Below are 27,702 nucleotides of genomic sequence, written 5' to 3' on the forward strand. Positions count from 1 at the left end.
CACTTTTCACCCTAAGTGGGATGGGTATGCCCAGACATGGGTCCCTTGCTCACTGTGCCACTGGAATCAAGCTAGCCTGGCTGATGAAGGGTAATACCCAGAAACCGGTCCTAAAATGCTTGTTTCCAGTCCAAGGAGGACCTGGCCTGGCAGTTCAGACTGGACTGTTCCCATTAGGCCCAGGGTCAATACTGATTTGCATATGGCTGGGTCCAAACTGGAATGGCATGGTGAGCAAAAAAACAATGGATTTAGGCCCAGATCTCTGTACAGGGGTGAATGTATGACATTGTTCTGCTTTGTGTCCATAAATTGTTCTTTTTTGCATTTGTCACCCCGAGTGGGACGGGTATGTCCAGACGTGGGTACCGGGCTCTCCATGCCAGTGGAGTCAAGCTATCCTGGCTGATGAGTGCTGAAAGCCCGAAACCAGTCCTCGGATTTTTGTTTCCAGTCCATGGAGGACCTTGCCTGGCAGTTCGGACTGGACTGTTCCCATTGGGCGCAGGGTCAAGACTGATTTGCATACTGCTGGGGCCAAACTGGAATGGCATGGTGAGCAAAACAACAATGGATTTACGCCCAGATCTCTGTACAGGGATGAATGCACAACATTGTTCTGCTTTCTGTCCATCAATTGTTCTTTTTCCATTTGTCACCCCGAGTGGGACGGGTAGGCCCAGACGTGGGTCCAGTGCTCTCCATGCCACTGGAGTCAAGCCATCCTGGCTGATGAGGGCTGAAAGCCCGATAACAGTCCTAGGATGCTTGTTTCCAGTCCAGGTAGGACCTGGCCTGGCAGTTCGGACTGGACTGTTCCCATTGGGCGCAGGGTCAAGACTGATTTGCACATGGCTGCGTCCAATTTGGAATTGCATGGTGAGCAAAAAAGCGATAGATTTAGGCTCAGATCTCTGTACTGGGGTGAATGTATGACATTGTTCTGCATTCTGTTCATCAATTGTTCTTTTTGTGTTTGTCACCCCGAGTGGGACGGATGTGCCCAGATGTGGGTCCCGTGCTCTCCATGCCACGGGAGTCAAGCTATCCTAGCTGATGAATGCTGAAAGTCCGAAACCAGTCCTCGGATTCTTGTTTCCAGTCCAGGGAAGACATGGCTGGCAGTTCGAACTGGACTGTTCCCATTGGGCGCTGGGTCAAGACTGATTTGCACACAGCTGGGTCCAAACTGGAATGGCATGGAGAGCAAAAAAACGATGGATTTAGGCCCAGATCTCTGTACTAGGGAGAATGTATGACTTTGTTCTGCATTCTGTCAATCAATTGTTCTTTTTGCATTTGTCACCCTGAGTGGAACGGGTATGCCCAGACATGCGTCCCATGCTCTCCATGCCACTGGAGTCAAGCTATCCTGGCTGATGAGGGCTGAAAGCCCAAAACTGGTCCTAGGATGCTAGTTTTGAGTCCAGGGAGGAACTGGCCTGACAGTTCGGACTGGTCTGTTCCCATTGGGCGCCGGGTCAAGACTGATTTGCGCATGGCTGGGTCCAAACTGGAATGGCACGGTGAGCAAATAAACTATGGATTTACGTCCAGATCTCTGTACTGGGGTGAATGTATGACATTGTTCTGCATTCTGTCCATCAATTGTTCTTTTTGAGACTAGCTACAGAGTAATAAAATATTTTGTGCCAACAAAAGTGGAAATCAGCTCCTCAGTGTTTGGAAGAGCATGTTTACATATTTCTACCTCTCCATTCGGTGCACAAAGATCAATGCAAAGATGAATCTCAATATTCTCCTCACCTGCCACTACAATTGGGGCCAACTATTTAGTTGTCTCCACAAACTCAATGACACCCAAAATTCATAATCTGTCCATTCTGAATGTGCTGACTGCTGAACACTCAAAGGTAAACACCTCACTTTAGCTACCACAGGAACAGTCTCCCTTTTGTATTTAAATGTGTTAACTGTTAACCTATAAGTAATCTAATTTGTCAGAAAACAAATCCTTGAATTTGGAATAAAAACCTTTGTTTCAGGAACCAATTGATTCCTCTGAACTTCTGGTTTTACTTCGGGATTCGGGTTAAATACCAATTGGCCTGAATGAATCCACCCTATTAGTTTGACACGTTTCCAGAAAACATGCATTTTTCCTACTGTAAGATTATCTTCCATTCCTAAGAATGCTTTAAAATAACCCAACAGCTATAAAGGTAATCTCCCATATCTAATGGAGGTGATATCCAGCTGATGTAGCCTCTTCACATTGCTGAAATTTTTATTAAAAGTTTCCTTTGAGATTATTGTGAGATGTTAACAAGAGTCAGATTTCATGAGAATCTCAGGACCATCAATAAACAACTTCTTCAAAGGATAAACTTTTGTCTTTTGACAAACTTGTAAGACTATTTCATCGCAAGTCTCTATTGCTACCTTCTGTAAACCTCTTTTTATCTCTACCCCTAAATATTTTACTGGAATGTCCTCTTCCATCACAATCATTTCAGTTCACACTCAGATTAGGACATGCTCTGCATTTGCCTTATGTACCAAATTTCCACAACAAAAACTTACCACACACACATATTGCATCCTCATTCATCTGTTTAATTGTAGATTTCTAGACCCAATCTGCACTTAACTCTTCAACATAATTCAGCATATGTTCTATTTTTGCAATCACAAGCACTTCCCCAAATGTTGGTTCTTCCATCATCACACAATTATTACGTATTTTGTCACTGTTACATTTTAAAATGAATTGATATCTGGTTCTCTCTTCTGTAGACAGCCCAAGCTTGCAGCTTGAAGTCAATTTACATAAACTTGTGGTGTAGTCTTTACCAGATTCACATTTTCCTTGCTCTCTTTGTGCAAAATGACAGCGTTCTAATATCATGCTCACTCATGGAAGATAGTAGACATCTACATTTTTATTGACTCATTTAATGATCTTTTATCTACCAAGCATGTCTTGTAAGTTCTTCAGAATCTCTTAGCCTTCCGCCCCAAATAATGTAAAACTGAAGTGTATTTCCAGTCTGCACTGATACAGACCTTTGAGTAGTTAGTGATAATATTTTTCCATCAACACATAAGTGGTTCACCAGGAGAAGGTAAGAAAAACAGAGGTGATGTAACATTGCTCATGTTGGCTCCACAACTGTCACTAACATTTTACTAAGTCAAGAGTTGTTATTCAGCAGTATTGTTTTATGAGGGTCTTTTATATTGTGGACCTGGCAATTATAGATGAGAAACTTGACTGCATTTTGTATGTTATCCCACAATGATTATTATTTTTTCTTTATTGTCTGTAATATTTGTGAAATCTCTCAGGTGAATACCGCATAGTGTTCACAACTCTCTTGGGTTGTTAATTGTAAAAAACTAAATAAGAAAACACTCCTAAGCAATAGTCAGAGACTGTTTCATCATTAAATAAAGCTATATTGTGCACCACTACACATACCTCTTTAAGTAGGCTTTTTAAGCCAATGTCTCTTGTCTTACAATCTAATACCCTGTTTCAGGAATATAGAGTTGTATTCAAAATATTGTTTACTTTCCATAGCATGTCTTTGTCATGGTACTTGTTATATAGTGCATGTCTACTCTTTGAGCTATTGCTTGGCTCCTCTGTGTTTGATGTGTTGCAGCTGTTCAATGACTCATTTGCATGTAGTGTGTTCCTTCCATATTCATGAGCATCTGCATCACTGGCACAGGTTGCCTGATCCTGGAATGTTATCTCTACAGTGTGTGGCCTTGCTATGCCGAGCATTGTCTTCTGTTTTTTTAAGCATTGCCTGTAGCATTGCATCAACTGAGTTTGAGTGTCACTGCTGTTCCTTAAATAACGCGTGTTGGAAAGTGGAGTATTATGTAGTGAGGCTGGTTAGACTTCCTTAACAACAGGGAAGATAAGTAATTGACATGACTTGAAAGAAATACGACACCACTTATAAAAAGAAAGCAGATTTTTATTTAAATCTACAAAGCAAAATATAGTTAATCGGATAAGTATAACCAGAGTTCTTGATCTTACAAGCAAAATTAAATTAGTGCATATCAATACTGCAAAACTTTAGCATTGCGGTCAATCAAATTCAACAACAGAGTCACCGCTGGTGTCGGATGAAAGTATTGAGCTGTTACATTGAGTTACAGCATCAAATAAAGTTGGTGGTTGCAGGACTGACCACCAACAAGCCTTGCCAGCCGTAAGGTCAGCAAGAAGTTGTTTCGATGTCTGGAGGTCCATGGAAAATGGTAGCTGCCTAAATCTTGCTGGGTTTCCCACAATGCACTGGACATCTACTTTTGAGTGATCCCTTGGAGGGCCGGATGGCCAGTAATTATTTGGTTCTGGTATGTTGGTTGTTTTTAGCAGTGAACTTAAGGGGACTAATGCCATTAGTCTAGGAGAGTTTGGAGTTGCCTTTGGCTCTCAAAGTCTTAAAGGGGTCCCGCTGTCTGGGAGAACTGGTCTTTGATCTGAGATGAGTCACAGTTGTGCAGTTCCAGGAAAGTTTTCCCAAGTGCAGACTAGCATGCCTTTGGTTTCAACAGCTCCTGTTATTGCAGACTCAGGTCTCTTCTGTGTCTAATGTTGTAAGTCAGATCAGAACTATGGTTCTGGTATCAGACATGCCCCCAAATCTGAGATTTAGGGGGGTCAGGGGTGTGGGTGTATGTGGCCCATTGGCTTCTAGACCCAGCAGCTAATCCCCGCCACTGAGAACATCACATCCGAGGGGGGGTGTAACCTTTTCTACCCAAAACCCTCTATTCTGCCACTTTTTAAAATGGCAGAAACCTTCCTTAGTTGTACAGATCAGGTAGTCCACCCTAGAGGTGTGACTAACCTTCTGTGGGTGTACACCTCTTAACTACATAATCTTTCTTTCTGCCCAGGTGCAAATGTGCCTGGGGCGGGGGGACAGCTGTTCCTTCCTTTGGGAGGCAGCCTGGATGTATATTAAGGTGGTGAAAGCTTTGAAGTGAACCGCCATGATGTGCCTCTTCACTAGCCATCCTGTCAAGGAGGAAGCTGTCACTGCCTTCCCATGTCAGCCATTGTTTCTGACTCCTGGGAGAGTGAGCACCTCTTGGCAGGGGTCAGATTCCTGTCTTTGTGACAGCAGTTGCAGGCTGACAGCCAGAGCACTGGAAAGACTGGATCAACTATTTGAGCAACCTCTAAGGCAACCACCTGGGTGCATGCTACTTCTACTCTGACGCGAGAATCATGTCTGAGGTGACAAAGCAAGTTGTTTTATACGAAACATGACATATTTCAGCAGCACCATAATGCAGCTGGTAACCTCCGGTGTGCCCGAGTGCCATCCCATGTTATCCTATGAACCATGGGTCACTTATAGTAGCCCTTAATGGTAAAGGCTACTATAGGGACATAAAAGCTTGCACTTATATGTCCCCACCTTTAATATAATGCACCCTGCCTCCTGGGCTCACGAGGCCAACCATAGGAGTGAATGGTATATATCAGAAATAGTACTGCGACCTTGCCCCTCATGGTGAGGACAAATTCGAATTGGAACAGTTTGCATTGCTCCAGCAGTCTGCAGTGGCAGGCCTACTGTCATCTGTTAACATGGGTCACTCAGCCTTGCAAAAATAGTGCTTCAGTCCCTGGTGAACCATTTAACTCCCATGCCCTGGGTACCACTAGTACCGTTTGCCCGGGACTTATAAGGGGGTTGAATTTCTTGCCAATCAAGGTTGCCAATTCACATATATTAGTTTTAGGGAGAGAGCACTGGCACAGGGCTGGTTAGCAGGCTGCAATGCACTTCCAGAGCCAAAAACCTTCAGCATTGGGGACCAAATAGGTCAAAATGTTGGGGGACATCTGCAAAAAGCATGTTTTCTTATAACGCCTGAAAAAAACCTCACTAGTACTTTCTCAGGATAGATTTTTAGTGCAGATTATATATTAATATGAGGCACCAATGCTTCTAGTGTCAGCTGTCTGTAGAGATGTGTATGCCTCATCATACACGCATTTTGCGAAATAGCTTCTTTCATGTGTTGAGGTGTTAAGTGTTTTAACCACCTCTCCAACTTGTTGCCAGTGCAGTAAATAGGATGTACTATGACAAAGACAACAAGAGACTCAAGTAAATAGATACTCTTTAATACAAACAGATGCAATCTTAGAATCTTAGTTTATATACAATTCAGACTATAGACCAGACCATTTCTTTGAAGAGAAAGGGACAGGGCAGAGGAAGATATCACAAAGTCCATATGAGGTCTTTAGCAATGTTCCCTCTAATTTTGTTCTTCTGTGTGCTGCATTATATGGTCTCTGTGCGCTGCAGCCAAGGCTATGTGCGCTAAGAACCCAAACATGTGTGTGGGTGCAGCGACAAATATCAGTGCAAATATCTCTCAAATATTTGCTTAATAAAGTGAAAAGACAGTGTATTTCTACACATACAGCACCATATGAAGGGTCTACAACATACAACAAACATAAAAAGGATACAATATTCAAAAGCATAATCTCCATTAAAAGTTGTTTAATGTAACAATATGTCCCTTATTCTTACCTGTCAAATGTGAATGCTATATCCCTGAGAGATGGCTGTGTTGTTCAATGGGTTCTGTGAAAATGCATTGTTGTGTCCTATCCTTAGCCAACCACAGAACATTCCTTATATGCGTTATCTCCTGCTGCATCCTTGCCTGCCTTTCGCAGCTCCGCCAAGTACCACAAATCAGGCTTAGCCTAACGCATGTTAGTGTGGTGGTCTGCATCACCACACTAAAATGCATTAATCTCACATTTGTAGCGCCTTGACAACACCTGCGTGCTGGTAGGGAGAAGCTGGAACTGCAGCTGCAAAGTGCACGTCATGTGCACTATTGCAGTAGATAACGCCTTCCACCCTGCCAAGAATTTGGGCCCCACTGATTAATGTGCTGATCTTGTCCGGTGTCATTTCAAACAGCAGGACACTTTCAGCAGCACCTGCACATTGTCTGATTTCTATCTGCAACAAGCATCAACGTGCAGGTGGGGACAGGGCTTTCTTATTTAAGACCACTACTGGGCCCATAACAAAGGCGGAATTTGAGGGGTCATCAAGCCTCCTTTTGGTCGAGTCTCTTGGCTGTGGGCAGTCAGGAGCCTAACAGCTGACACACATGAAGCGGAGGTGAAACAAAGGCTCAAACCTTGTTAGTTCGTCACACTGCGATTTACATCAACACATGCATATTACATGTACAATAAATTATTTAGGTTTGTAAATGAATGTACAGGATGTGTTACATAAAACTGGGGGTTTGCAAGGTGTAGAAGTCACATATCACCTTCCAAAGCTCACTGTGCTATTATCCTCACAATGCGCTCAAACGTACACATGATAGAACTCCTAAACATTTATTTGAAGGTTTCAAATCTGATATCACTTCTTGTGATACCACTTCCCGTTAAGTCGTGGCTTGTTATGCCACTTTCCATGATGTCACTTTTTGTGATGCCATTTCCTGTAAAGTCGTGGCTTGTGATGCCACTTTCAATTATGTCAATTCCTATGATGCCATGTGTGATTTCACTTTCTGTGATGTCAATTCCTGTGATGCCATGTGTGATGTCGCGCACCGTGATGTCGCGCACCATGATGTCACTTGCATACTGCCTAACTAGGTTAGTCCCCCCACTTCTTTGTTTAGGACTTGTGCCCTGATTGCACTGAAATTTTGAAGATGTCACACATAGCAATCTGAAACCTTGGCGGCTATGTGCAGTCCATTCTCTGTTTGTGTGAAATGTCCCGGTTTTTGGCTTTAAAATTCTGGTCGCCCTATCTAGCGACAAGAGGCACACAGCAAGCCTAACAGCACTTCACAATCCCTAATATATATTAGTTTTGGGATTGTGAAAGCACTAGTATGTATTAGGGATTGTGAAAGCACACGTTGTGCTGTTAGGCTTGCTGCGTGCCTTTTGTTAATAGAGGGCAGCAGATTGTGTGCCTTTTTAAGTGTTCATGTTAAGTGCAGCTGCCGACATGCTTACACTCATGGCTGCATTTAACATAAAAACTTTCAAAAAGGCACACAAACAGCTGCGCTCTGTTAAGAAAAAGCACGCAGCAAGCCCAACAGCACGATGTGTGCTTTCACAATCCCTAATACATACTAGTGATTGTGAAAGCACACGTTGCGCTGTTAGGCTTGTTGCATGCCTTTTGGAAATAGAGCGCGGCAAATTGCATGCCTTTTTGATAGTTTTCTTGTTAATTGCAGGGCCCCGACATGTTTACACAAGGGGCTGCATTTAACATGAAAACTTTCAAAAAAGCACATAAACTGCCACGCTCTGTGAAGAAAATGCAGGCAGCAAGCCCAACAGCACCACTTGTGCTTTCACAATCACTAATATATGTTAATGATTGTGAAAGCACACGTCGTGATTTTAGGCGTGCTGTATGCTTTTTGATGCAGCGTGGAGGGGGGCAGATTGTCTGCTCTTCTTCAAGTATTCATGCTAATCGCAGCGTCCATCATGCTTCTACAGGGCGCTGCGGTTAACCTGAATACTTGCCTCTGGAGGTGTGTGCACTTCAAGGAAGTCACTGCGCGTTCAGATTCACAAAGTTGCGCAGGCGCACAGGCGCGCACCTTGAAGGGAACAGTGGTCTTTAGAGTTGGATTTGATCTGTCAGATAGAGTTTCTACAGCAGGTAATAATGTTCTGCATGGGAGAACTGAGACTCAGCTCAGGAATTGGCCTCCTTGGCTGGATACAGTGCTATGGACAAGACTTATACATCTTGCTATATCAGATGAATTTCTTAGAGCTGCAATTGATGTGGGTGTGCTGCTCTAGAAATTGTCTCTAGTCTCCAATGATGTGACCTCTAGAGCTGAATTTAATACTCTAGTCGAATTATCTGCAGTTGAGCACGAAACAAGACCTGTCCATGATACTTGGGAAATATCTTTAGATCTCAGTGCATAAGTCCACATTAGCCCTATACTGATGATGCTCCAGAGGAAGCCTCTAAAGGGTGACATGATAATCAATATGGGACCTGAAGAGAAAACATGAGAAAAGGACTCTAGAGATTGACTCAAATGAGACATTTAAAGATAGATATGAACCAACAGACTGGTGTCGTAAATTGGATGTTACACTCAAAATGAAGTTTCTAGAATTTACCATGATACTATGTTTGAGGTCTCTAAAGTGAAACATGATACTTCTGATGACGTCTTTAGAGTTGTATACTGTTATATGGTCTTTAGCACTGGACGTAATACCCAAGATGAGGGCTCTTGAGCTGGATGTAAAAACTCCGTAAATCCAGATGGGATCTATAGATTAGGATATGATACTCGAGATAAGGCCAGAAGAGCTAGGCACCATACTATAGATGAGCTCTCTAACTCTGATTTGATTCTCTATGGGAATCTCCTGGAGCTAGGCTCACACTTTTAAATGAGGTCAATGGAAAACTATTCATATGGTTTCTAGAGCTATTTGTGATAGACATGATAAGGGCTCCAGAGCTGCATAAGATATTCCATATGAGACCATGGGAGCCGGGTAGAAAACATCAGATGGATCTTGATTTACTCTTGATGAGGCTAAACATACTTGAGATGAAGCCCTTAGAGGTGGAGTAAATGGTCTATGTGAGATATTCGAAGCTCATGCTCCAGATGAGGTATAAAGAGATCGCCACAATGCTTGCAATCACTCTAGTTATATCTGATACGTTAAATTACCTCTCTAGAACTGTGTAGAATACTTCAGATAAGGGCCCTAAACCAGGACATATATTTTAAAAAGAGGTTTATATAGCTGATTGTGACATCTCAAGTGAGGCCTTTAGACTTAAATTTAATACTCCAGATGAGGGCTACAAAGCGGGACATAAAAGATGTGAAAAGATCTGTATAGCTAGATAAAATATCTCGGATGTGGTCTCTAGGTTGGGATATGACACCAGATGTGCAGTGTTTAATGATATGTAGAGTCTCAACAGAATCCTTCTGTGCTATCTACATGGTTTTCCCTTCAACATCTTCCCACATTTACCTATATATTCATATCCTGACAAGCTTAAAATAACTGTCTTTCATCTAATAAATTGCAGCCTTGATTTTATAGATGCTTACAGTACTGTAAGGTTACATAATGGGAAAGCAATGTTACTACAGTGGTGGGCATATTGGTGAACATGTTGAATTTGGGCTGACCAATGGCTCGTCTTATTTAAATGTATTTGTCATTAATAATGTACATTGCCTACTCATAATAGGCAACCTTGTTGCACAATCACAATCAAAAGTCTCAGAAGAGAGGTAAAATACTGACAAGGAAAGGAGACAAAAGTGTACTCTAACATCAGGTTGATCCCCCTAATTTGAGAGTCAGAGACCCAATAGTGATAGCTGGACAGGTTGTAGTGCTGGCCACCATGCCCTTTGCCTGGTCTATGTACATGCAAAGAACATAAATGCAGCATCTTCTTAAAAATGAAAAAAAACTAATTGATGCAGTTTTGAAAGTATAGTAACTGTATGGCACATTCACCATCACCAGAGCCTGCCTCCATCAGTCAAAAGTCCCATCACATATTATGTTTTATTTTGAGGTAATTTTACTCATCATCAAAGCAAATAAACCCCAAAGAAGTTGTAAAGGCCTTCAGAAAAAGAGGAATTAATTAAACAACATATACAAGATTGAGGGTAGGAGGTGAATGTAGATGTATCATAGTAAGAGGAAATAATAACTCAGAGTTACTTACTCTTACAGTCAAATACATCAATATACTGAAAAGGCTTTGGAATCTCGACTCCAATGTTGGACCTTAAAAACAGATAATCAAATATACATTAATGAATCAATCATGGACAAATGTTTGAAGTGAATAAAGCAATTATCACCATACCCCATTAACACTGCTTCGTGTTTCTACTAGTCTATTGGACTCAATGACATTCATGATTTTCAAGGTAATGCTATATATCTAGCAATGTAGTTGGGTAATAATAAGCACACAGTATCGATTTCCACTACAAAAATACATAAAACATAAAGAATTAGACTATATACATCATACTCAGTAATGCACAGTCATGTCATGTAGATGAGTATTATCAAATCCCAACAACAATATCCACTTTAAAAATACACACACACAAAATAAAATGCACACTACACCATTTATAACAGAACACCCTACAAAGGTTCAACACAGCTTAAATATAAAAGTTAGTGTTGTAACTCTATTCACAAATATAAATTAGGTCACTAACTAAAGTTTACCACTGAATGTAACTTTTAATGCTTTTAGGATATCACAAAAGAGTTACAAACTGGTGTAAGCTAATTTATGTGTATTGAGATCTTTATCACATGTGCAGATGTTTCCACACTCATAAATACTACAAGAGGGGTGGGAAGTGGGTATTAAAAGGCATGACTAACTTTGTGAATGTCTACAAGCATTGGAAGTTGTCAACATTTGTCAGTATTCACAAATTCCTCTCAGTCCCCTCTCAACCTTGGAAATTATCGGATTTTTACTCCAGCGAAGGTCTGGCATAAATCGTTTTCCAGGATGGGAACGGGAAAGCAACAACCCCACTTTTGGTGGGGAAGTATGGCAAGGGGTTTCTCCACTGGGAAAATTGTTTTCCATAAAGAGGAAAAAACAAAAACAATTGTGTTTGCACCGAGGATCCAGTGGCCACTGTGCAGAGTTCTTCATTAAGGAAAACTCCATCCAACAGAAATTGGATACCACTGGGAATTTGACATGACCTTACCAGAAGAGTGTCTGGAAAGCTGTACCATGGACTGCTTTTCAGGAATAGTTCTGAAAACTTTTGTGATTTATGGAAAGTAGGCGGAGGCCGGGTTCTCAATCTGTACTTTTCCTACTTTCTTTGGAGCAAGACTGTAAACTTTGAAAATGTTATCAGCGTACTCTAAAAAACTGTTGTCAACTTCCCAAGTTCAAACTTTCCAATTTGAGATCATTGATTCATTAATATTAATCAACCATCAGTATTTGGCCACCAACCTTCTTAGACTATATGGATGCTCCCGGGAATTATGCAACCCGGTGGAGAAATAGTGTACCATTTCTAACCCTAGTACAAGAAGAGTTCCCTGAACTTAGAACGCAGAAACTTTAAGCTTTTTTTATTTTAATAACATTGATTCATCTCTGGTGACATAATCAGGACCAGCCTTGAGCAGCAGTACTACTTGGTAGTTGGTCAGGAGCGACTTCTCTATAACACGTTCAGTGTTAGGAAACTCTACAGGCCACCTATGTAGCATCAAATAATAAAATAATCCTTTTATTGAGTAGGCTTTCTATACATGTGAATACACTCTTTTAAAGCAATTATCAAGGCGGTATGTATATCACAGCTATTATCAATATCTACCAGGCCAAATGTATTTTAATTGCCCTTTATACATGCAATATTTAGATTTATTCCAGGTTGAGCACTCTCTGGATAGAAAAGAGTGCTTCATAGGGTGTTAGGTCTACCCCAATCTTATACTTTAATCTATTCATCAGGAGATGGATGTTGACTCTCTCGAAGATAATATCTGGTGCTCTCCCTTTTCTCTGTGGATCTCAGTGTGGTCTAGAAAGAATGTGATCCTTCCTAGAGCCATTTTGAGAGACATTTCCACAATGGATTCCCCAAAGATAGCATAACTGGAGTATATCAACAACTCTCTAAGGAAAAGTTGATATGATAGTTGTGATATATCTTTGATCATCCTGATAAGATCACTTTTAGACAAACAAAAATGTCTTCTCTATGTGCAGTCTGCATTATAATCAAGTTGGGAATCATTTGAAATAGTGAATCCAACAGATAGGGCCATCGTGCCTCTGTTGGTCTTGAAAAATATCTTGAGTGTGTTCACAGTGCAAGGAAAATATATCTCCTGTCCAGCTTTAGATTTCCTGTGCCCCATGAGCTTCTCTCTTTACCACTGTTCAGTTCAGAGAATTGTTCACCACCTATCTGTCTCTGACAGAGGTGAAAATGCATAAGCATTTTTGTCTTCTGTCACTTTTATCAAATCCCTACAAAGAAATATCTGATCTGCTTTTGTGTAAATCTAGTCAACACCATTTAGGTTTGCCTTTTTAACTTTTCTTTGATTAAATACTCCACTTACTGCTCACAGTTTCTAGATTTGTTATAATAGCATTAAGGATAAGAATGCCATTGGATGGCTGTACATACCTTACTATTGTAAATTATTATGGCTGGAATACATTGACCAAATCTATCATCATTATTGTTCTTTTTCTAGGCTCAGATGTCATAGCTTTCTAGTGTTAATGAATTGTACCCTATTCATTTTAATTTGCTGCCGTGCTCTAAGGTGGTAATATTGGCTCTTACCTAATTGCCATATTGAATGTAATTATGAGTCCCTAGTACACTATACTACATGTGCCCAGGGTCTGTAAATTAAGAGCTACTAATGAGCTTGCAGCACTGGTTGTGCCACCCACTTAAGTTGCCTTTGAACTGTGTCTCAGGTGCGTAAGTGTGAGCAATTCACCTTGCTATTTTGACCAGACAAAATAAACCTTTTGCCAGGTGTAAACCTTCCCTTTTTATACACATGCATCACCCCTAGAAAGCTAAGAGGGCATGGTGCAATACATTTAAATGGAAGGGCATGTACTTTTATGTTTTACATGTCCCGATAGTGGAAAACTCTCAAATTTGTTTTACACTTCTGCAAGGCGTATCTCTCCCATAGGAGAACATTAAGATTACATTATTCAATTTTATAGGACTAATTTCCAATTGTGGAGAGATAGACTTTTCAAGTTTGGTGTCTCTGGAAGGACAATTTAAAAACAAAATGTATTTTAACTGCATATTTTAAATTGCAATTCTGAAAATACCACTTGGTGCCTTCTGCCTTTCCCTGATCTCTGGGGTGGGTGACAGTTGGGCTATTCCCCCTAGACAGCCACACACAATGGGAGCTTATGAGTGACTTGATGGGCAATCCTGGAGGGATGGGAGGGAGGACCTGGACACAGCCTCATTTACATTTGAATAGGCTGTGTCCTGTGCCCACACAAAGGGCTGCACCCCCCAAGTGAATCTGGAGCCAGGGCAGGAAGTGAGGACCTCTGTGCAATTCAAAGGCATGTCTTTGAAGTCTCCCCCACTTCAAAGGCACAATTGAGTATACGTACCACTGCTTCAGTACACTTCTAGACCTGTGGATGCTCTGCCAGGAAGAAAGACTGCTGTGTTGCTGAAATAACTGCCACTCTGCTAGACTGCCCTCAAGCCTGCATCAGAAGGACTGAACCTGTATCACTTGAGCCCAGAACCAAGACTGACTCCAAGGACTAGTTGGCTGGCCTCCAGATCTGAATTCTCAGGGGCATAAAAGATTTTGGCCCACCCTCCTTCTGCACCTGGACTCTGCCATCTGGGATTGTACCCTGCCAAGCAGCACTACCCCAGACTGGACATTTGGAATTGGGCCTAAGATGTTTGTTTCAGCAGAACCGATGCATCCTCCTTCGAATCCATGTATCACTACTCCTGCGCAGATAAGAACTTGTGCGCTGACTCTGCTGCATGGATCTGCACGGACGTATTGCCACTGCTGCATGTATCAGAACTGGTGCACTACCTCTGCTGCATGGATTGGAACCAACGCATCGCCTTCAGAACCTCCACTGCACAATGCCCTTTCCTGCACAAGGTCACTGAAGTCCCATCAATGGCAGCCTCAATGACTATGCCAAACTTCCACATCAGAGCTCCCCACTCATAGGAGCCGGAGAATCAGAGCTGCTGTGCATTTCTGCATCTTTGTGGATCATCACCGATGCATTGCCATGACTGCACCACACATCGTCAACGCATCCAATATGAAGTCAATTTTGTTCAGCAAGCCTCAGTGGTTCCCCATATCTGGCTCGATCGTGCTCAACCTGAATTTAGGGTTTGCCTGCTTCTTACCCTGACTAGGATTGTGGTTGTAACTTGACTAGGGCTCATGCCCCAGTCAACCTACAACCACATTTGTAAAAATTGTGTTTAAATGTATTTAAGTTAAATAAACTAGTTCGACTAATTGAAAAAGCAATTATAAGAGCTTCAATAAGTGAGTTAAAACGTGTTTTTATTAAGGAGGCTGGAGCCAGGTGTGATGCTCTGACTGCATATTTACTTAGATTTAACCTAAATTGACTTATTTTCATAGCCAGTAGTTATCATGAAAATCTGGCACGAACCCAGCCCTCCTACACCTATGATCAACAAGAGATGAATCCATGATGGATTTTTGGGGAAATCCACATAAGTTATATTTGCATGCAAGAATTATAAATGGAACTTCTTTTAATAGTCAGTAGTAATAACGATAAACAGACTTGAATCTGGCTTACCTGAAATACTTTTATGAGTGTGTTAATTATTAAGTTCGATACTTACATAACCATTCCAGGATACCCATCACCAAATAAAGGATTCCTTTTAAAAAAAAAAATCAAGAGGCTTCGTGGCTGCAGACAGGACCACTAAGCCCATACAGCCACATCAGCTGAGCAGGGCGGGCCGGGGGCCATAAAGCTGGGCCATATGACCTGCGGCAATGTACTGTAAACAGCTACCCCGCTTCTGCACACAGGACCACTAAGCCTATATGGCTGCAGATTTAGGCCCAGATCTCTGTACTGGGGTGAATGTTGCCCATGCTCTCTATGCCAATGGAGTCAAGCTAGCCTGGCTGATGAGGGCTGATGAAACAAAACCGGTCCCAGGATGCTTGTTTCCGTTCCAGGGAGGACCTGGCTTGGCAGTACCTTCCTTCCTTCCTTCCTTCCTTCCTTCCTTCCTTCCTTCCTTCCTTCCTTCCTTCCTTCCTTCCTTCCGTCCTTCCTTCCTTCCTTCCTCCCTTCCTTCTTTCCTTCCTTCCTTCCTTCCTTCCTTACTTCCTTCCTTCCTTCCCGTGTTTTACTTCCCTTGCCACCCAGCGCCACGTCAGAACAGGGGGGTGGCAGCATCAGGCCTCTAACCTGCTGCCTACCTTGTGGTCGGCGGTGTCACCCAGGTGTGTTGCCCCTGCCCTTCTTTAGTGAGGTGGAGGTGTCAGCACTTTTTTTCGTGCAATGCTACCTCCCCTCCATGCTGGCAGCAGGTGGCAGGCCTGGCAGTGGGTACCCCATGTGGGAGCATCAGCTGCGCTGGGGGAGGGTGTTCCAGTTTGTGAGGCGCACCAGCCAGGTTCGGTGACCCATCCAGCAGCTGACGCATCGCTGGGCAGCTATCCTTGACCAGGAGCAGGACCTGCTCAATTTGCTTGGTGTTGAGATTCCAGGGCTCAGTGAGTATTAATTATTTGTTGTGTTTGTGTTTTACAATGCTGAATTTTTTTTTCCGAATAGCATGCTGCTCAAACTCAGAAGTAAGTTATGTTTTGTTTACGTTAGAATATTATTATGTGATCCAGTTTCAGCTAGACATGTGCACTGCACTACCTAATCATACTCATCAGTGCTTGCTTTGGCTGATTAATTAAGAAGCCATTTCAAATGCTTCTGTTCTCATGTCACCATTGTGAAACAGTGATATCATTGAGCTAGTATTCTCTGTGACTTTCTTTATGTATCTCATACAGTCCCAAACTATTTCATAGGGATGTGTAGTATTCATCTATGCACTGCAAAAAAGGGAGACTGAGTTGGTCCATTAAGGGGGTTGAAAAATGAGAATAGTATCAAAGAACATTCATTGCAATGCATTAGTTTAAAATCCAGACTTTGTTAACAAGCTTTGAAATAGGGATTTTACGATTAGTATGGCCAACTCAACGACAGTCGATAGACTCAAATCTCATACTATAGGCGATCTCTTTTAGATAAGTATAATGTGACTGTGTTTGCCTATCATAATAATTTTGTGGCGATTAACTCTACCACTAAACTATTTTTTTATTTCCTTCATTTCTTACATCAGCACCCAGCAGAAAGAAGAAGCGCAATGCAGAGAAGGGTCCAGGAAGAGCTGAAGAGGAGGCGCTGACCACAAGCACCATTGCTGAGGTCTCCGCTCAATCTAGTAAGTCCTATTATTTAGTGTTATTATTTCCCTAATATTGGGTTTTATGATAGTTGTGGGCTGAGGATAGAATCTTGTGGTACTGGAATGTTGGTGCTCGGTTGCAGGATAGGAGTTGCTGCCTGAAGTCTGGTGTTGCTGGCAAGAAATAAAGTTGCTCTGACACCCTTCCCTGCCATCTTTCTTTAATGTGGCAATGAAGACGGGATACAAACGCAAGTGCACAGAGACCAATGGATTATCTCTTTCTGCTCTGCCCATTATGCTACTTCTAAATTTTGCATCAGAATTCTTTTTACACTATTTCTTTTTTTCCAACTCCCCTATCCAATTTGTGTTTCTTTCCTGTTATCCTTGCATTATCTTTTTTCCCCTTATTTTATTTTTTTTGGTAGATGGTGTTTTACCGTCTGTACTAGTCTCTAGTTCACCTACTTGCCATTCTTTCCCTCTCTCCTATATATCTTGTGGTAATGTAAGACTAAAAGCAGATTGTTGGTTCTCTACTGTCTACTGTGAGGATTGCAGAACAAAGTAAGCTAGTATTATAAATAATATTCACTGTGTATGTTTGTTGAGAAGGCCTTCTTTCCTTGCTCATGCTCTAACAGTTAACAAGAGAGTGGCCATGGTCATCCCACCCCAATATTATGCTTAGTAAAATCATTTATACAGTATACCAGCAGTTTCCATGATCGTGCAGCATGGCTGGAAAGTATGAGGTCCTATTGCATTTGCCAACCAACACCATGTCTTTCATCAACCATTATTCCACTCCTTCATCGTGCTTCAATGATTCAGAGTTATCAAGATCATCATAGGCTATGCTCTGCTCTTCTATTATGAAACATTTTTGGTTGGCTTCACTACCTGGCGTTGCCCAGAGTGATATTTTTGCTAGAAGATGCTACAGTGATAACCAAACTGTAGTGATGTATTGTGGTTCTATTTTTTGATAAAAGAGAATGAAGGGGAGGCATATCTGGTATCTAAAATATGTATAATGTTTTTTTCTAGCCACATCGACTTCCAGTGCTGCCGGCTCAAATGCCGCTGCAGGAGAAGGAGAGTCAGTTGGAGGGGGAGAAGCAGCAGCAGAGATGGACAATGGTAAGTCACATTGCTTGCTTATTGACAATTACTATTATACTCACTACCTACAAGGGCGTAATTGTGACTCATGATTGCGAACCCTTGCTTTACCTGCTGAAGCAGTGGTTGGTTTATGGCCTCTTCTATCTTAAACTCAGCAAAAGCTCACATAATGAATGCTAAAAATGTTTACTTGTGGGAAACAGGAAATAATGAAAGGATAAAAGGAAGGATGGGTGAAATGGTAAATGAGTGAGAGGATGCATGGGTGGGTAAAAGTGTGTATTGGTCAGTATTGGGTAAAGGGATGGATGGGTGAAAGGGAGGTTGAAAGAAAGGGTAGGGACTGAATGGATGGATAATGGATTGGACATTTTGGTGAAAGACTGGATGACAGAAAGTAAAACCTAAATCATGGTGGCTATGGGTGACTATAGAAGAATGAATAATTGGATTGCTTGGATGAATGAGCAAGGGAACTCTTCTGAAGAGGGACATGCTGCTCACCTACTTTGCTTACTTTGTTTTATGGTTATCAAAACTATGGTTCAAAGCGGAGGGTATTTTTAAAATTTTTGTCCTACTCCCTTGACTAGATATATCTGTTATGCAAGGCAGATATGTATCCAACCCATCATCATTAATCACCCCCTCCCTGCCCATGGCATTTTGCACCCATAACCGAAGTGCAGTATAGTGCAATTTTGGGACTGCAGTGTCCTCTCAGTCACCTCTTAGTACTTCACTCCTTTATTCTTTCCAAAGTGCTTCTGTGCCAGCCTACAAAATATTGAAAAATACATTCTTGGCATACCCCACATTTTTTGGCCATGTGAAGTGATTCCACAATATATTTCATGGTTACCATAGCAGATTTATTTAACTGTTCAGATTTTACCTTTTCATATTTCGTCACCTATAGTGATTGAATAAGCCAAAGCTTAATAGTCACATGACAAATCAATGATCAGTGACACCCGTCTATTCTATATCAAAACCTCTACCTACTCGTCTAATCCCTTTACCTTACCCTGCAGTAGAGTAAGACAAGTTTCCTTACCTTACTGCCCAGTGAATTAATTTGTTAGAAATAATTTGTGGTGGTGGGTGAGGCCAGTGACCAAAGTGGGACTAAGTGGCTAATTTGATTTCAAGTTTGGCATATGGGATGCTCTGAGATGATAGTGCCAAATACAATCTACATAGCCCCTTTCTTTCCCTGTAGTGCAGTGCATCGTTTTACCTAAAGTCTACTTACAGTAGACAGAAAAAAATCCATATTTTATACATGAGGTGCGTGATGTAGCATCCTATTTATTATTCATCTGCCTCTCTTGTGTAAGGGTAGAACGCGGAAGGCATTTGGGGACGAACAGGGCCATTGGAATTAAAGATAGGTAATTGTCAACTACATCTGCTCCAGCTGCAGACAGTAGCAAAGTACCCAACGCGCTGGCTAGCATGCCACCATTAATTAGCACAACTTGTTCTCCAAAGTGCATACTGCCTTACTCGTTACTGAGAGGTAATTTATTTTTATTTTTCCACTCAAAGTGTTGGTTTAGTTACTAGAAAAGCGTTTAAACTTTAAAAGACAAAAACTTCAAATCACTGTTTTTTTAAGCTGGTGTTATTCTTACTTACTACTTTTCTGCCATACAGTCAGTGTTTTTTATGCAAGGTATGTGGGGGTAAAATATAAAATTGGCTTTGTGACTCTCCTAATCATAATCACATCAAATTCCAATGGCACTAGGTGACCAGTAATGTATTGCCACTGTGCTACCCACTAATTTTAAATGATTGTTTGCACAGAGAATTATTTACAATTTGTCTTTATTCTTTTAAGTTTCTTGATATAGCTACTCTTGCTGGTGCACCCGTAGCACCAAAGCAGGCAGAAGATAGCAGCGCATCTGTGGCAGCAGAGGCTGGACACTATCCAGCTGAAATACCTGTGGCTGGTGGATGAAGAAGAACAAGCGGAAATAGCTGCTTCTCAGCTAGGCACCAGTGCAGCCAGTCAGCCACAGCCATTCCATCGCCAACTGTCGGGGGCCCTGATTGGAACTACAGCTGCCCCCTCCCACTCTGACATGACATTGCTGCTGCCCATCCTGCAGCAGCTGGACCGCATGGAGAGGCATATGGAGAACCAGCTGGACAGAATAGATTGAAGCATAGAACAGCTCAGGGCCCAAATGAACAATGCATTTTTTTGCCCTTTTTTCATTTTTGGTTTTGGTGGGAGAGCCATATTGTAGGTTGAGAGTGTGGGAAGGGAGTTGGGACCGGGGTTTGGTATTTGTTGGACATTTGGACATTGGTTTTGGAATAGAGATGTGTCACTATGTTTAGGGAGAGGGGTGGGTCTGTTGTGGAGAAAGAGGATGTTTTTTTTATAATACTTAAAGGGAATCACTTTATTTCTTAATGATTTATGCCTGAAGTGGAATATTTGTGTTTCACTTTTACTTTGCACTGCTGCCTTTTTAGTTAAGCTGCCTTTTTTCTAATATTCCTATAAACGTGCATATCTGTTATTTATAGTTAGCTATTTATCTCTGAAATTATCTTAAACATTAGGGGAATGCTGCCCTGACCTATATCACCTACAACAACCTAGAAGAACAATTTCCTATGCAGGAGCAGATACTTGCTTACATCTATCTTAACTAGTTCACTTCACTCGATAGTGCTCTTACCTGAATATAGATAAAACAATAACAGGGAAAGCATCACAACTTCACAAGCTAGGTACCAATCCCACCCAGGTGAGCTCCAACTGTAGGATTAATCAGAAGGATTATCCATCGCAGAGAACTAAATGGAAATACGAACACAGATTCAGTGGGTTATAAATTATATTATAGCTTTACAAAGAATTGTTACCAGACTACTACATGACACAAAACAGAATACCTGATAGTGATAAATTAACAAGAAATAGCAAGAGTAACTTTTTAGCAATGGGCAGCTAGCATTTAATAAAAAATAAAGCTACAAAATCCTCAAGTCATGAAAAGTGGACTGAACATCTGGAGTGACGAGGTTAAGTGTTTACGCAACAAAAGGGCTGAATGATGATGCTGATAATTGATGTTCTTCTTATCTAAAATATAAATTACTTTTATGTACAGGTGGGTAAATGGGGCCAGTGTGGGTTATTGCTTAGGTAATAAAAGATCCTGCAGTGAGTTGGTGTCGCTTTAACCACATCCGTCCCACCGAGTGAGTGATCTATTTATGGTGTATATTAAATCACACCTCAATAAATCATGCAGACCAAGAGAAGAGGGTTAGGGGTTTGATGAACGGATGGAAAAGGGGATTTGGCTAAAGGTGTGACAAAGACAAACACTACACAAGGACAATATTCATCTGGGCAATGAGCAGCACATCATTGTCATCCATCTGTTGTGGAAGGAATTAATATGACACAGTACTGTTAAATACATTGCAAACAGTCCTTCTGCCCCAGAGACCCGTTATCAGATATCAAAATGTTCTGACTTCTAAGTTTAAAAATAATCAAATAATGGAGGAGTGAACCCACTCAGTTCCAAAAATATGATTGTTCAAAGAAAAATGATACAGTATTGCAAAATTAGGTGGTGCATCTGCATTCTCTTTGGGAATGTCTATCACCATTGGGTGCCTGTCTGGACTGGTCCGGTATGTAAGCAGGAGTATTGAGCTCAGCTTTTACCTTTTGCTCGTGCAGGAGATGAGACTGTGGATTATAACACAGAAGGGCAGAAGGAGGGTAAGATTCATGAGGAGTGTATCATGAAGACTCAAAAGCAGAGCAAAAAATAAGAGGACTCAGAGTTTCATTTTTGCCACCAGTGCAACACACACACACACTCAGCAGCATTTCACAAATCACACACCACTCTCCATTCCACATAGCTGTGTACTAGGCCTCAAAGTCATGGTGTCCCTTTGAAGTTGATAGCGTTTTCTTCCCACCCTGAGTTCTTCCATTCTCCACCATACACTCAGTAACTCCATCGTCCCAGTCACGACCCGAGCAAGATAGATGTGTAATGCACTGCAGTTGAAGAACAAATAGAGAAACAGATTTGCAGTAGTTTGTATAGGTTTTGTTTATTAACTAAAGTGAATGATCTCGTCTCTGAAGAACCAGAAAAAAGGCGTGAATCCTGCAAGTAAATCTGTCTAAGTGTCAAAGGGACAATTACCTTCAGGATAAAATGATCATCCATAATTCATTCCCAAACACTGCAAATCATCTAAACCAAGTTCCCAAATTACAGTTGAATGGTTACCTGTTCCAATTCAAGCATGGTGGTGGGCACACAATTGTACCTCCTCTTTGATGCAAGTAACAGATTAGAACTTGGTAGTCTTGTAAATTAAATGATCTTATGGGGCAGCACTTCTAGGTGATAAAAAAATGAAGGATCATAGGATTGGACATTAGAGGTTAATTTTCACTAAGTAAGTTTGTAAAGGCTAATCACTTCCAGGAAAAATGATCACCCATCATTCAGGCCCCAAAGATTGCATATCATCTCAATCAAGTTTACAAATGACAGTTGAACACCCTCCCTCACTGTCTGCCTTCACATGTGTCATCAATCGTCACTCACAATCACTCACTCACTGTTGCAACAGTTGTAGTTACCACTTTCAATTCAAGAATGGGTAGGGGAGGTAGTAGGTAGTAGGTACACAATTGTATCTTTGACACAGGCAATACTTTGGAATTTGGTATTGGAACTCATGTAAATCAATGATCTTCTGGGGCAGCCCTGCTAAGTGATGCAAAAAAGGATAGCCATGCAAGGGAGGCACACATTTTTTACAATGTCATGAATGAATTAAGGAGGCTTCTTCACAGCAGACTGGTCGAACTGTAATCTGGCAAACTTTGTAAAAAATGATGGGGCAGCATAAATCTGACACAAACATAATGTTACACTAGCTACCTTTTTTGCAAAGAAAGAAGTTCAACAAGAAATAATTGAAATGTTCTATGGTGGAATGGGCATACTTAGTTCACCCACTAGTTGGCCATCTAACACATTTGATTCCGACCAATCCTCCTCCTCCTGTGCTGTTAGAAGAACAGTGTAATTGTGTGGTATGGAATGTTTGTTCATTTTGATCATAGTCAATCTCTCCATGTTTCAAAGCTAGACTGGTCCTTCTCATTCTAACAACTGCACCAACTGTACTGAACACATACTCAGCAGACAGACACTGGCTACAGTACAAGCCAGATACTTTATTGTCAGACCACTGAGCTTTGGCATTGGTGCATCTTCCATACCAATACATCAATGGATTTTGATCCACATTTGGGATCATCCAGATACTCCTGGGACATTCTCTGGATGGTCACTGGTGCTGCCACTTGCTTGACCTCTTTTACCATAGCCTCTGTACTGGACTGATCGCAGTACATTGCAGGGGTTGAGTCTAGTCCTTCTGTTGTTATTGTTGCTGGTGTTCTAGTTGATGGTGTTGTTGGCTGCTGTGAGACAAGACTGCTCTCTATGGAAGTTCAAGGCAGTACCCCAGAACTGCGGAGTGGGATGGTAAGTTTCAGCTGTTTGTCTTCCAGGTCTCCGGCTTCAACAATCCATCTTTTGTATTTTGAAAAATCCCCGGCAGAAAAAGGAATGAAAGTGGGCACAATTTTTTTGTACCATAGATCAAGTAGTGTGCCACTGATGTATTGTTTGGATGAGATGATGTTGTATTGCACCTTGCATTGGAAGCTAATCGAAAGAGTAAGCTCTCAACCAAGGCATGTGCTTCTGCTGTTTTGTTCACACCTGTGAGGGTGAACTTTCCAGACACCTTCTTTAGCTGGTCCTATAGCAGATGCAACAACAGGATAGCTTGGCCCATAGTATAGTCCTCCTTGTTAACTTCTCATGTGAAAACCTCAAAAGGCAGTAGCATCTAAGTCAGGCATTTGACTATGTTCCATTTCTCTGCATCCATGGTCATAGCTTTCCCAACTGCATCCCATCCTCTTTGAATGATAAAGTAATTGATCTGTTTCTATTGCTCACACATTGCAAAATGTAATAGTTCGAGTTCCAACGTGTTGGCACCTCCTGTATCAGGGCTTTAACTGGCACTCTATTAGCACGCTGAATAATCTGGAACTGCTCTGTGATTTAAAAGAATAGCTGAAATGAGTGCAGATTCTTCTACAGGTGGTCGGTATGTTGCTGACTATGTCTTTTTTTTTTTTTTAGAAAGTCTTGCACCGCCAAGTTGACACAATGGGCAAAACACAGGACCCTGAGATAGCCACAGTCTGCCATGGCTTTGACTCTGTTACTGCCATTGTCCATGGCAACAACTCTAATTCTGAGACCTAGGGATTGCAGCCATTCAGAGACCTTGCTGTTAAATTTGTCCAAGATGTTTTCAGCTGTATGTGATGCCGGGTCTGGGGGCTCAGTGGACTAATGCATCCACTATAGGGGACTGTGTTCAACCTCATGGTCACAGGGTCAAACCCCAGCAGGTCCACTCAGCCTTTCATCCATCTGAGGTTGATAAAATGAGTACCATTGGGTCGGGTAATAAGAAACATCTGTTATTCAGCACCAAGATGCGTATGGGTGAACGTGTGCTTTACAAATACTTATAACAAACAAATGATGGACGGAATGCTGACAATGCATACATTCTCCCCCAGTCAAGAGATCTGGGTTAAATCCATCGTTCTTTTGCCCACTACACCACCCCAGTTTAGACATAGCCATATGCAAATCAGTCTTAACCCTGTGCCTCATGGGAACAGTCCAGCCCGAACTGCCAAGCCATGTCATCCCTGGACCGGAATCAAGCATCCTAGGACCGGTTTCTGGCTATTAGCCGTCATCAGCCAGGATAGCTTGACTCCAGTGGCGTAGTGAGCACGGGTCCCACGTCTGGGAATACCCATCCCACTTAGGGCGAAAAGCGTTACAACAAACAAATGATGGACGGAATGCTGACAATGCATACATTCTCCCCCAGTCAAGAGATCTGGGTTAAATCCATCGTTCTTTTGCCAACTACACCACCCCAGTTTAGACATGGCCATATGCAAATCAGTCTTGACCCTGTGCCTCATGGGAACAGTCCAGCCCGAACTGCCAAGCCATGTCTTCCCTGGACCAGAATCAAGCATCCTAGGACCGGTTTCTGGCTATCAGCCGTCATCAGCCAGGATAGCTTGACTCCAGTGGCGTAGTGAGCACGGGTCCCACGTCTGGGAATACCCATCCCACTTAGGGCGAAAAGCGTTACAACAAACAAATGATGGACGGAATGCTGACAATGCATACATTCTCCCCCAGTCAAGAGATCTGGGTTAAATCCATCGTTCTTTTGCCCACTACACCACCCCAGTTTAGACATGGCCATATGCAAATCAGTCTTGACCCTGTGCCTCATGGGAACAGTCCAGCCCGAACTGCCAAGCCATGTCTTCCCTGGACCGGAATCAAGCATCCTAGGACCGTTTTCTGGCTATCAGCCGTCATCAGCCAGGATAGCTTGACTCCAGTGGCGTAGTGAGCTCGGGTCCCACGTCTGGGAATACCCATCCCACTTAGGGCGAAAAGGTCTCTTGACTGGGGGAGAATGTATGCATTGTCAGCATTCCGTCCATCATTTGTTTGTTATAACGCTTTTCGCCCTAAGTGGGATGGGTATTCCCAGACGTGGGACCCGTGCTCACTACGCCACTGGAGTCAAGCTATCCTGGCTGATGACGGCTGATAGCCAGAAACCGGTCCTAGGATGCTTGATTCCGGTCCAGGGAAGACATGGCTTGGCAGTTCGGGCTGGACTGTTCCCATGAGGCACAGGGTCAAGACTGATTTGCATATGGCCATGTCTAAACTGGGGTGGTGTAGTGGGCAAAAGAACGATGGATTTAACCCAGATCTCTTGACTGGGGGAGAATGTATGCATTGTCAGCATTCCGTCCATCATTTGTTTGTTGTAACGCTTTTCGCCCTAAGTGGGATGGGTATTCCCAGACATGGGACCCGTGCTCACTACGCCACTGGAGTCAAGCTATCCTGGCTGATGACGGCTGATAGCCAGAAACCGGTCCTAGGATGCTTGATTCCGGTCCAGGGAAGACATGGCTTGGCAGTTCGGGCTGGACTGTTCCCATGAGGCACAGGGTCAAGACTGATTTGCATATGGCCATGTCTAAACTGGGGTGGTGTAGTGGGCAAAAGAACGATGGATTTAACCCAGATCTCTTGACTGGGGGAGAATGTATGCATTGTCAGCATTCCGTCCATCATTTGTTTGTTGTAACGCTTTTCGCCCTAAGTGGGATGGGTATTCCCAGGCGTGGGACCCGTGCTCACTACGCCACTGGAGTCAAGCTATCCTGGCTGATGACGGCTGATAGCCAGAAACCGGTCCTAGGATGCTTGATTCCGGTCCAGGGAAGACATGGCTTGGCAGTTCGGGCTGGACTGTTCCCATGAGGCACAGGGTCAAGACTCATTTGCATATGGCCATGTCTAAACTGGGGTGGTGTAGTGGGCAAAAGAACGATGGATTTAACCCAGATCTCTTGACTGGGGGAGAATGTATGCATTGTCAGCATTCCGTCCATCATTTGTTTGTTGTAACGCTTTTCGCCCTAAGTGGGATGGGTATTCCCAGACATGGGACCCGTGCTCACTACGCCACTGGAGTCAAGCTATCCTGGCTGATGACGGCTGATAGCCAGAAACCGGTCCTAGGATGCTTGATTCCGGTCCAGGGAAGACATGGCTTGGCAGTTCGGGCTGGACTGTTCCCATGAGGCACAGGGTCAAGACTGATTTGCATATGGCCATGTCTAAACTGGGGTGGTGTAGTGGGCAAAAGAACGATGGATTTAACCCAGATCTCTTGACTGGGGGAGAATGTATGCATTGTCAGCATTCCGTCCATCATTTGTTTGTTGTAACGCTTTTCGCCCTAAGTGGGATGGGTATTCCCAGGCGTGGGACCCGTGCTCACTACGCCACTGGAGTCAAGCTATCCTGGCTGATGACGGCTGATAGCCAGAAACCGGTCCTAGGATGCTTGATTCCGGTCCAGGGAAGACATGGCTTGGCAGTTCGGGCTGGACTGTTCCCATGAGGCACAGGGTCAAGACTGATTTGCATATGGCCATGTCTAAACTGGGGTGGTGTAGTGGGCAAAAGAACAATGGATTTAACCCAGATCTCTTGACTGGGGGAGAATGTATGCATTGTCAGCATTCCGTCCATCATTTGTTTGTTGTAACGCTTTTCGCCCTAAGTGGGATGGGTATTCCCAGACGTGGGACCCGTGCTCACTACGCCACTGGAGTCAAGCTATCCTGGCTGATGACGGCTGATAGCCAGAAACCGGCCCTAGGATGCTTGATTCCGGTCCAGGGAAGACATGGCTTGGCAGTTCGGGCTGGACTGTTCCCATGAGGCACAGGGTCAAGACTGATTTGCATATGGCCATGTTTAAACTGGGGTGGTGTAG

At 42.7% G+C, this 27,702-nt stretch overlaps 1 protein-coding gene across 1 annotated transcript in view; it reads right to left on the bottom strand.

The window, feature by feature from the left end:
- LOC146861441 (NXPE family member 1-like) overlaps positions 1-27,702 on the bottom strand; it is a 110,827-nt gene that overhangs the window by 34,090 nt on the left and 49,035 nt on the right. The window contains exon 3 of the mRNA XM_085646242.1: positions 10,767-10,828. Coding sequence (XP_085502368.1) covers positions 10,767-10,828 — 62 coding nt within the window. The remainder of the gene's footprint in view (positions 1-10,766; positions 10,829-27,702) is intronic.

The sequence above is a fragment of the Triturus cristatus genome, chromosome 3_1 (genome assembly GCF_964204655.1).
Source record: "Triturus cristatus chromosome 3_1, aTriCri1.1, whole genome shotgun sequence".
NCBI classification, from domain to species: Eukaryota; Metazoa; Chordata; class Amphibia; order Caudata; family Salamandridae; genus Triturus; species Triturus cristatus.